At 50.7% G+C, this 10662-nt stretch overlaps 1 protein-coding gene across 1 annotated transcript in view; it reads right to left on the bottom strand.

Moving 5' to 3' along the window:
- Window positions 1-10376, bottom strand: part of IL17RE (interleukin 17 receptor E) — an 11344-nt gene extending 968 nt beyond the window's left edge. The window contains exons 1-17 of the mRNA XM_029917380.1: window positions 10327-10376; window positions 9615-9786; window positions 9253-9268; window positions 8565-8687; window positions 7834-7931; window positions 7431-7590; window positions 7196-7335; window positions 6259-6327; window positions 5321-5387; window positions 3878-4053; window positions 3745-3792; window positions 3617-3662; window positions 3297-3445; window positions 1496-1564; window positions 948-999; window positions 765-863; window positions 13-262 (exon numbers count right to left, since the gene is read on the bottom strand). Coding sequence (XP_029773240.1) covers window positions 13-262; window positions 765-863; window positions 948-999; window positions 1496-1564; window positions 3297-3445; window positions 3617-3662; window positions 3745-3792; window positions 3878-4053; window positions 5321-5387; window positions 6259-6327; window positions 7196-7335; window positions 7431-7590; window positions 7834-7931; window positions 8565-8687; window positions 9253-9268; window positions 9615-9743 — 1691 coding nt within the window. The 5' untranslated portion in view covers window positions 9744-9786; window positions 10327-10376. The remainder of the gene's footprint in view (window positions 1-12; window positions 263-764; window positions 864-947; window positions 1000-1495; window positions 1565-3296; window positions 3446-3616; window positions 3663-3744; window positions 3793-3877; window positions 4054-5320; window positions 5388-6258; window positions 6328-7195; window positions 7336-7430; window positions 7591-7833; window positions 7932-8564; window positions 8688-9252; window positions 9269-9614; window positions 9787-10326) is intronic.
- Between the last annotated feature and the right edge of the window lie 286 nt (window positions 10377-10662).

Here is a 10662-nt window from a genome sequence, read left to right as displayed (position 1 = left end):
CGGCCGCCGGGCAGACTGAGGTCGGCACTGCTCCACAGCAGCAGCACGGTACCCCGCTCCTGCGCCACGCGCGCCCGCGCCGCCCACAGCCACGGCAGCGGGCCCAAGCGCGCCACGCGCGTCGCCTCCCACAGGTCCACGATCACGTCGCAGCCGCCGCCCAGCGCTGCCCGCAGCAGTTCAGCCAGGGCTCCCACCAGACGCAGCTGCGCCTCTGACTCCGCCGCGTGCAGGAGCAACACCGGCCGCGCGGCGCTCGAGCCTGGGGATGGGAGCGGCAGAGGAACAAGGTGGGGGGCTAGGAGATGGCCCAGCACTTCCCTTCTCCCACTCCCCGCCTTGGGGCTACCTCAAAAGGTGCCTAGGAACTAGGATGATATAGGAACCTAGTTCCTTATCTGCGCTGTGGATGGGTACCCAAGGCAACTTCGGCCTATACTGTGCCTTTGGGTTAATTAGATAAAGGTCACCGGAAGGGGCCAGGGCCAGTGTGCCAGGTTTGGCAGGTGCAGAGCAGGCTGGATTTCCGCCCTAACAGTCTCGTGCGGAGAGACTCTTAACAGTAACCACCTGCACAGAGGGACCTTTGTTCTGCCTTAACCATCCCTGACCATTAGGGGGCCTGAGGCTTGCCACCCTAGGTAGCAGAGAGCAGCTCGGACCTGGCTCTCCGAGAAGGGAGCCTAGGCAGGGGAATGGTGGGGGGCAACCAGCTTAGGCGTTGTGCAGATCTAAACCCTCAGGTTACCCCAGAGTGAGCTTACCTGAGAGTGGGCGCCGGCGGGTGAGTACCAGAGCAACCCCCAAGAGGGTGGTGAGGGCCAGCAGTGCTGGGATCAAGAGCCCCAGGTGTCTATGAGAGACTGAGTCAAGCAGGGTGAGGCCAAGCCAGGGTCCTCAGTGCCCAACCTCCTTCTTATCCCACCCCTCCTCTCCCAAGAACTCACCATCTGGACACAAAAGGTGCTTCCAGGAAAACTGAACATCTGACCTCCACACCTGAGGGCACAGAGCCCCCCATCCCTGTAAGCCAGGATGGCCCCTCCTCCCAGGGGAAGTTGAATGGGGACAGAAAAGGGGAGTTCCCCTGGATAGGGAATTTCTCCAGCACAGGGTTTGTGTTCAGTCCAGCTCCAGCTGGACACACAACAGGTCAAGAGTGGCAAACTCAAAAAATAAACTCAAAGTTGACCAGGGCGTCCATGAGGACCTGGAGGGCACAGGCCCTGAATGAAGTAATCAGATGCCACTGAGCTAGAGCCCATTGTCACCATGTCTGAATGTGGACACAGTACCAGGTTTTCTGATTTTCGAGAAGCCTGAAATCAGCTTTTTAAAATATGAACTCGCCAGTATTTAAATGGTGGCAACTAATTCCAATTTCAAACACCATGTTGGCCAAACCAAACATTTTTGCAGACTGGATTTGCCCCACGAGCCACCTGAAGAGTAGATGCTAAGGGAGTATGTGCAGAGTGAGGGTAGGATTCCTTACCAGGACACAGCTCCCTGGCTTCAGGAAGGGAATGATAAGGTCTAGCTTCACTGGGCTTGAGCCCTGAGACTGTGGGAACAAAGAGCAGAATGACTATCCCCATAAAGTAAAATCTGGCTCTGTCCAGTCTGAGTCTTTGCCCATGTTCTTCTTCCTTTCTACTCTCCCCTACTCCCACCCAAATCCTATCCAGGCTTGAGGCCAAATGCCACTGCTGACAAGAAAGAAATCTTCCCCCTGCTTCGTTCTCAGATCCTGCTGCTCATTCCCTGTATGCACTGATACATATTAATCAGGTGATTGGGCATTCATCAACAAACATACTATGGGTTCCTACTCTGTGTCAAGCTCTGAGGAAAGAAGACACAGATGTCATCTCTGTCCTCCAGCAGCTCACAAACCAAGGAGGCTAATTATACCCTGTTTCCCTTCTCTGTCCCACATGTCTGAGGGGATGGCTTGTCTATGGAAAAGAACCTAAGTTGTGAAGTCAGAAGATCACGGTTTTAAAAAGTCAGGCTTAACTCTTGCCTTTGTGGTTCCTAGTTGTGTGATCTTTGTATGGAAATAGGTTACCTCCCTCCCTGACCCCCAGTTTCTTCATTTATATATGAGAACTAGTAATCTTTATTTTACTGGGTTATTGAGAGTATCACCTGGGAATGTGCATGTGAACACCCTCTGTCTTCCACAATGCAGTGTGTATTCATTTAGTAGTAGTAGCTGTTATTATACTGTGAACTCCTTAGGGGCAGAGGCTGTGTCATATACTTTTCTTGTATACATGGTAGACACAGAGTAGGGATGCAATAAATACATGCTAACCTGGTCAGAATTGATTGCCATTTGTTTACAGGTGGGATATGACTCCATGCTATGTTCTGGGTGCTGGTTAGAGAGTTGACCAAAGTCTCCATCCTTAAGAAACTCTTTCCACCTCTAACCCCTGTATCATCCCCGTCCCAGACCCCATTCTCCAGCCAGCTGTCAGCAGATGATGACACAGTGACTCTCAAACCACTGCTGAATTTAGTGAAGGTAGTCTTTTCCCAGCTCACAGAGAGAAATGAGTTCATGGATTTAGCTCTCAATTTTAGGTTATCCCATGTGACTTAGTCCTAAATCTTAAGCATGGCTTGGTGTTAAATCTTAAACATTTGCTACCACCTGTCTGCCTGGGAGTCCTCATAAAATGCAAAACAAATAACCAAGCTGCAAGTGGGCATTTAAGAAAGAATTGGAAAAAGCTAGTCAGGCTTAGTCAAATTGGTGCTGTGGTTTGGTGGATATATTTGATTGTGGTTTTTATATCAGATACGCAGAAAAAAGTCTGCTAGTCAAACTGTTCTCAGTTCACATAATAGAGTTAAATTTGTCAGTGTTTTTCAGTATTCTGCAAAGAGGACATTAGCTTCCAGGGATTCTGCCTCCCAAGAGAGTCAGGAAACTTCTGTCAAGTGCCTTGTCGACGCAAGCAGGAACACAGGGGAAGAGGTCAGGGGGTTCCAGAGAGGGCATTGGTATAAAATGTGGCAGCAGATTGAGTGGGTCAGAGGACAGCTGGATTGAAGAGGGCCAGTCTCTTGCCTCTATTTACCCCCTGTAAGTTCAGAAACTAAATGGATCAGACACTGTTCCATCAAAGACCCTGCTGACTGGCAGAGAAACCAGCCCACAAAGGCTGATCAAGTAAATAAATAACCACATGATATAAGTCAGATTTGCTTGCCTCTGCCTGCTGTGCTCCTAGCAACCAGACCTTGGGTGGGGGTGGGGGCAAACCCTGGCTACTAGGCCATACCTGACTGATGCTATACACAGGTGGCACCAAGCTGTCCTGCCCCAGGCCTGAATGGCTCCAGGCAGCACTGAAGGTGGCATGCATCCTCGAGGAGAAGTGAAGGACCAGCTGCTGGGCCTGGGTATCCATGCTCACATTCCAGGACGGGGCTGCCAGGGTGGAAAAGAGCATTATACAAGACATTCTGTTTGTAGGAAGTGGTAGGAGCTGGGTTGCTGTTGATAGAGAAGTCTAGACAGGGCTAGAGTCTGGCTTGGTCACAGTTGGGTAAGGGTTAAATGGTGGAAGGGGGTCCCAGCCAGGGTCATTTATTGGCTCACCGGTCCTGTGGGGGCATTCAACGTGGCTGCTATTTCCAAAAGAGAACTGAGAAATTCAAGAATGGCAAGTCAGCAAGCTCTAGGCACCATTCATACCCCTCCCTGTCCCCTCTCACCCATTCTTATACCTTGAAGCAGAGCTGGGGGTGCAAGTCTACTCCCTCCAAAACATACCACTGTGGTAGGAGAAGGGAGTTAGTCAGGGAGCAGGGCCCTGGTCCCCAGCCCTGCCCACTCAAGTCCTGGGGAGGCCCGTCTCACCCCCTGTGACTCTCGAGCCGTGGCATTGGGGAGGTCTTCACACAGGGTATGCCAGCCTTGCCTCTGGCAGAGGGAGGCCTCCAGCTTCAGTGGGCAGCGGAGCGTTAGAGCCATGACCATCTGACTGTGCTGGCTGTAGTCAGTAAAGTGCACTGACTTCCAGAAGTCCGAGCCATCTAGGTAGGCGGCAGGCAGGGGCAGAGAGTGAGGCCTGAGGAGGCCTGGGCCCTGCTTCAGCCTCAGCCTCGCTTTGCACCCACCATCCCCAGAGCAGCAGGGGATGACTTTGTGAAGGTGCCCAGCACAGTTGCTGGAATGTCTAGGTACGCAGTATATGAGCATGGCTTCTCCAGACTTTTTATGCCCTTTTCTACTTAAGCTGTCGCCTCTCCTTCCTGTGCCTCCATTAAGTCCAGATCCCTGCTGCTACCCAAACTGGAAACCCGTATATTTTTGCTTAGGTTCCTCTTAGAACCAGGAATGTTCCCCTCCCTGTTCTCCTTTTGAAATCCTCCCTAAGGGGATCCTGCCATGGATTTCCTTTTGAAATCCTCCCCACAGGGATCCTGCCCACGGATTTCCTTTTGAAATCCTGCCCACAGGGATCCTGCCTGAGTGGCTCAGTTGGTTGAGCATCTGACTTTGGCTCAGTTGTGGTCTCAAGGTTCGTGCATTCGAGCCCCACATCCAACTCTCTGCTGTGAGCATGGAGCTGGCTTTGAATCCTGTCTCCCTCTCTTTGCACCTCCCCCACTTGTGCTCTCTTTCTCTCTCAAAAATAAAATCCTGCCCATTTTCTGAGCCCACCTCAAGTGTCACCTTCTATAAGAAACCTCTGCTCAGACAGCCTGCCACTTCAGGAACTCAGCCCTTTCCTGCGTTCATGACCTACAGTCTAATCCTTAATTATACAATGCCCTGAACTGTAGATTGCTTTGTGCTACTCATTTGCTGTATTTCAGGGTCCCGTCTCTTTAATTTGGGGATAACATGCATACAGCAATTTAGACATCACCAACCACTTTCACATATAATACTGAATTCATGCTTCATTCCCTCGACAGTTGGAAAGTAAGGCAGGGCAGGTATCACTACTTAACTGATGAAGAAATCGGGGTTCAGAGAAGAATAAATGGGATGTGACTCTAAGACTTCTGGTCCATTCTCTAAGGAGATCACCTCCTAGGTCCTCTCCTATTTCTGAACCTCTCACAGTTCCTAGCACAATGTTCGGCACTGATCTATTGGCAGGCTGATTGGTAGATGTGATAGTCCTTTTCCCCCACCAACTCCAGGGAAAGTGCCTGCATACCTTCTGGGGGTTTCCTCCACAACATAGGTATGAAGTGTGTGTGTGTGTGTGTGTGTGTGTGTGTGTGTGTGTGTGTAAGAGAGTCAGAGAGAGGCTGTGAATACACAAGAGTGCATATATACAGCACTTACAGGCTTCAGGCCAGTTCTGGAAGGGGCATTTTTTGCGCCTCACAGTGTCTTCTTGCAGGTAGGACGCCTGCGGGGACAGGGGAGGGCAGTCAGGGAGGGACATAGTAATGGCTTTTCCTGTATCAGTCAGACCTGAAACTCATTCTGGCTTGACCTTGCCCTGATGCAAGCTCCTTTCCCGGAGGAGGGGAAGCAGGGCAGCATGTGGGCAAGGGTAAGTGGTGTATGACCGGAGTATAGGAGCAAGATCAGTAAGTGTGTGGCCGGGGTTGAGTCCTCTTCTCCCTGGACAGGAGAACCTATCCTCCCCAGAAAGAGGAGAGTCCACCTTCCTCCACTTTTGGCTTCCTGGCTTCTGCTGTCAGTGATTCCTAAGGTGTCCAGTGCTGTGTAGACCCCTTCCTCTGGAACTGCCCAAACACCCTGGCTGTTGCTTGCTGCCCTGGGTGTCTGCCTGTACTTCTCTTTTGTCTCCTCCTGGTTAACAAGGTCCCCTGAATTTTTTGTCTTGTTCAAAGAAGTCTTCATAAGGCACCTCAGCTTCATAAGGAGAGGAGGGATGCTATGGAGGGCTCATGGGGACAAGACTTTTGGAGCCGCATGGAACCTTGCAGTGGCCATATGTGCCCCCACTGTGACTCTCCAGAGCACATAGCAAAGGCAACTGTGTGTTCTGTCTCTGTGGGATGAGGCCAGTCTGAACCAGGGAAAGCTGGGTTTGGGTAGGACCGAGGTTGGAATCGCCCCCCAAAATGTCCCATATTCAGCAGGACACATCCACACTCTGACCTAGTGTGTGGCTCACAGTCAAACTGGCAGCGGTCTTCCCAAGCATCTTGTCAATACTCAGTAAGGCCTGACTTACTGGAGATATGTTTGACCAACTGGGAGGCCTAGGAGGGGAGCCATGGACAACCCATTCCTTTTCCTCCGCTCACCTCTATGCACAGACACGGCAGAAGGAATTCATAAGGCAGGTCTACAGTATGGCCCCCTGACACAATTTTCTGTTGACAAAGAAGCACAAGGAGAGAGGAGGTCCCTGAGAAAGAGCTTGGGCACCTTGGACAATGGCAGCAGGAAGCTGGGACCTTGGCCAACACATCTCATTTTTCCTCTTATAGGAGAGTTACTTCTTTCACTGAGGAATTTCCTTTCAGGGTGGGTCCCTGCTCTGTAGTCTATCTGCTCTGGGTATCTCAATATACGGAGTGGGGAAAGGAAGGAAATAGGGAAAGGAGTATGTATTTCTGGAGACCCTACTATATGCCAGGTAGGTGCTAGAAGCATTAACTCAATTAATTAAATGCTAACATCTAAAATGATCTTTGTTTTATAAATGAAGAGAGCCAAGGGCCTCAGAGATATAGCCTCTGTCCCTGTAAATGATACCAGTTGCATACAAGGGCATCTGCAACATCTGGAGGTTCAAGTTGGATATTGGTGCCTGGGCTGAGTGAATGGGGAACATCTCATTCTCTGAGAGGTAGCAACAAAGGGAAGGCAATGGAAGGGTACCAAGACAGACGTGACCACCTTCTGGGGGGCAGTGAAAAGCCTTCTTAGTGCAACCTAAATCTCACTGAGGGTCTTCTCACTCGGGATAAATGCCATATTCATTTCTTGCTAGGCGTTCATAGCCACTCCAGGTCTCTGTCTGCTCTTTCTCTTCCTCTCCTGCAGGGTGACAAGGCCCCCTGCATTTTCTATCTAATCCAAAGAAGACTTAATGCTAGGCACTTCAGAAATGCAGGGATGTCGTGCACAATTACTATCCCTCTTTGGGCCTCAGTCTCCCCATGTGTACAACAGGGAGGTTCTTTTTGCTCCAGTGCTGTGTGATCTGGCTTTTTAAAGGGAGACGACACTCCATACCTGGGCCTCGAAAGGATTGCTCAGCTCTTCACACTCTAGTGCCCACTGGTGACAAAGACGCACGCTGACCTCGGGTCCCAGAGGAATGGTCACTCGAATAGCCCGTGCCTCGGGCAGCAAATCAAAGGAGAACTCAGGCCCTGGGGAGAGGGGGAGCCTGGCAGCCTTCTCTCTTGGCCTTAGCACAGTCACCATTACTTGACTGCACAAATCACTGGTCACACTGCATGCCTACCTCCGTGCCTTTGTGAGTTGGGTCTGGGGAGACCGTCCACTGCCTTTGGATCTGAAGGTTGGGTCCTTTTAGAGCGCAATCCTTTGTGAGAGATGTCTGGGAAGGGGACAGCAATGTGGTTACCCTTCTCGGACAGGCAACAGCTACTCAGCAGCTTCCTCTGTAGGCAGAGAGCAAGACTTAAGGCCAGGAATCAGGCTTCTCTTGCGGCTTCTGGAACATGGAGTGCCACAGGCAAGTTGCTCAACCTTTAGACTTCAGTTTCCCTAACTGTGTGATGGACAGAACAGTCTTCTTCATCGCCATGATTTCTGTCTCTCATGTGGCTAGAGAACAAAACGGGAGGCCAGAATGGAAAGGGCTGTGGGGCATAAGGCAGGGCTGGAACTGGCAGGGGGAGTACCTGAGCAGATGCTGGCCTCTTGTGTCTCCTACAGAACCGGAACTTGTATGACTTTTTGTGTTTCTGCACCAGGAGGTGGATCCAGCCCCCCTGGAGGTCTGCACAGGAAAGGACACATTGAGGATCCAGCCCTTCACTGCCCCTCCCTTACCTGGAAATGTGGTCTGATGTCAGACAGTAAGCCATTTGAGATTATGGAAGGTAATAATATCAAGCTTCTTTAGCCCTAAAAATTATGATATAGTCAAAAAAAGGATTAATTCCTTAAGCAGAGAAAAAGCTATATATATATATGCAAAGTTGTCCACTGGAACATTACTTACAGCAGTGAAAAATAGACACTGTCATTTAAACAGTGTTAAACAGTGTTTGGGCATTTAATATGTGCCAGGCACTGAGCTAGGCAATGAAAATACAGAGAATAAGAAAGATCTTACTTTGCAAACAGAAAGAAGTAATAGTAAACTCAGAACGATAACATTTTAATCCCAAGAATTGGTACCACTGGAAAGGAGAAGCACCGTCACAAAATGATAAAAGTGAACCCATGGATATCAGCCATGGTATGCTATTTTAGGATAACCTGTCTGTGTGGAAGTTGACAAAAGGACAGACATCTGTTCTACTATGTTCCCCACTTTCCTAACTTTCCTAGCCTGCCGCCCCCCTCCCCACAAATGCCCCTTATTCACATCTCCACTGAGAAGATCCAAAAGGGCTATTTCTCATACCTGAAGGGTCTGACACCAGATGCAGGTGCAAACAGCAGGGGTGGAGCCAGAGCTGAGCACACCAAGGCTTTAGGGACACAGGAAGGGCCAACTGGGTCTGGCAAGGAATATGGGCAGACCCTCCTGGGAAGGATGATAAGATAATCAAATGATAGGGTCCAAGGAGGTCCCTCCTGCCTCAGACAAGTTGCACTTGAGACTGAGATGTGTGGCTTTGGGCAAATGACGGATCCCTCTAAGCCTCAGCTTCCTCATTCATAAAGTAGGACTGTTGTCAAGATCAAATAAGATAACGTGTGGGAAAATGATTTGTAAACCAGAATGTACCCTAAGATATGAAGGAGCGTTGTTGTATCACCGACGGAAGTGAGGGACCAGTTAAGGGGGAAAGATTATCCTCTGTCTCTCATTTAATCTTCCCCTCAGCTCAGCTTTCATTGTACAATCATTTCTACCACACTGCTCGACCCCTCAGATGGAGGGTCAGAGGGGCTAAGAGCATTGCTTGCAGCCACATGTGGAGTATGTGGCGGGACTGCAGTGCAAATCCAGGCTTGTCCTGATTCTAAACCCAGTGATTTTTCCTTGTTATGCTACTTCCCAAGTTGGGAACCAAAAATTACTAGCTTGTTAGGGACCTGGAACAAAAGGGACACAGAAGAGAATCAGGGCAGGGAATGAGACTCACCGGTGAGCGCGTCTTCCTGAAAACACAGGGCCCAGTAAAGGTAAGAAAGGAGAGAAGAATTATTAGTAGGGATTCCCATAGGGGGCATTCTCCCTGGGGTCTTTGCCTCAAATCACCTAATTCCAAGGCGTATAAGTTAATAGCCCATCCACTCTGGTCTTTTCTTTCTAGCTCGACCCTGCCCAGGCTCTCAGCACACCAGAACCTTGGCTACCCCTTTGAGGCCATATAAAGGACACACTGGGGCTACCACCAGGCCACGGAGACTTGGAAGGCAGAAGAGGGTTAGGCAGAAGAAGAGTGGGGACCTTTACCAGACTGTGGCGGGCAGCTGTCCCCGCTGGGTAGTGGGGGTATCTTACCATGTGGGAGGCCAGCAGACAATGGGTGCTCCAGTGCAGAAGACAGGGGCAGTCAATCCCAGCGGAGGCAGAGAAGGCAATAAACAGCAGGAAAGGCAGGAGCAGGGCTGCTAGTCCGGGGCTCCCCATGGACTTCTGTGGGGTCAGAGCCCCCAGAACATGGCTGCATAGTCTGAAGGTGGGTGGCAGGGCCTTGCTGTGCAGTAGCAGAGAACACAGAGGCCTTCGCCTCTGCCTGCCCCTGCCCCGCCCTGCCCCAAAGCTCCTCCTCCATCCTAGATCCTAACTAGCCTGCCAGGCCACATTCCTTCTTATAGTGGAGGGGACCTAGGGACATTTGGTCCCCTCTCCCCCCCAGAAAACCCTACTGCCCCTACCTGGAAGGCAAGGGGCTCCTGCTCTGGCAGAGAAATACAGAGAAGAGGCCAGCACAGAGTTAGGGAGATGGAGGCCTGTGCCTATTTCTTAACCCCTCCTACTCCTGCAACACCCTGCAGATCTGACCCCCTCATTATGCTCTTGGACTTGGAAGTTCCTTGGAGACATGCTTCATCCCCTCACTTAGAGAATTAAGAGTTATTAAGCACTATTCTGCAATGGGGCCTGGAGACAAAGGTGACTGAGGCACCACTTAGAGTTGAGCAGAAAAACAAAAAATCATTATAGAATGCACATACATCTCACATGCCCCCATACTCCTTCTGCTTCCTACCTGGCTGACCTCTCAGGACTATAGCCTAGCTTCCTCTCCACCCCGCTCCTCTGGGCAAAGGGGTCCATGCCAAAGGGGCATCCAGCTTCAAGGATCCTCTAACCAGTACTGTCTGTTCAGGAAGCCCCAGAACTCACAGCCAAGCCCTGGAGCTGAGGGAGCAGGCCCCACACACTGACCTGGTTTCCTGTGGTTTCTGATGCTGACGAGGCTCCAGGCTTTGTGGGGACCCTCCCTATCATCCCACAGCTTCCTCCTGCTCATGGAGCATTTGAACTGCTTTAGTCCTCATCTTGGTGACACACATAAAAAGCAAGTTTGGGGCACACCTACAGA

This window comes from Suricata suricatta, chromosome 12 (genome assembly GCF_006229205.1).
Source record: "Suricata suricatta isolate VVHF042 chromosome 12, meerkat_22Aug2017_6uvM2_HiC, whole genome shotgun sequence".
Lineage (NCBI taxonomy): Eukaryota > Metazoa > Chordata > Mammalia > Carnivora > Herpestidae > Suricata > Suricata suricatta.
The sequence above is the reverse complement of the archived record's forward strand: the minus strand, read 5'-3'. Positions and strand labels throughout refer to the sequence as shown.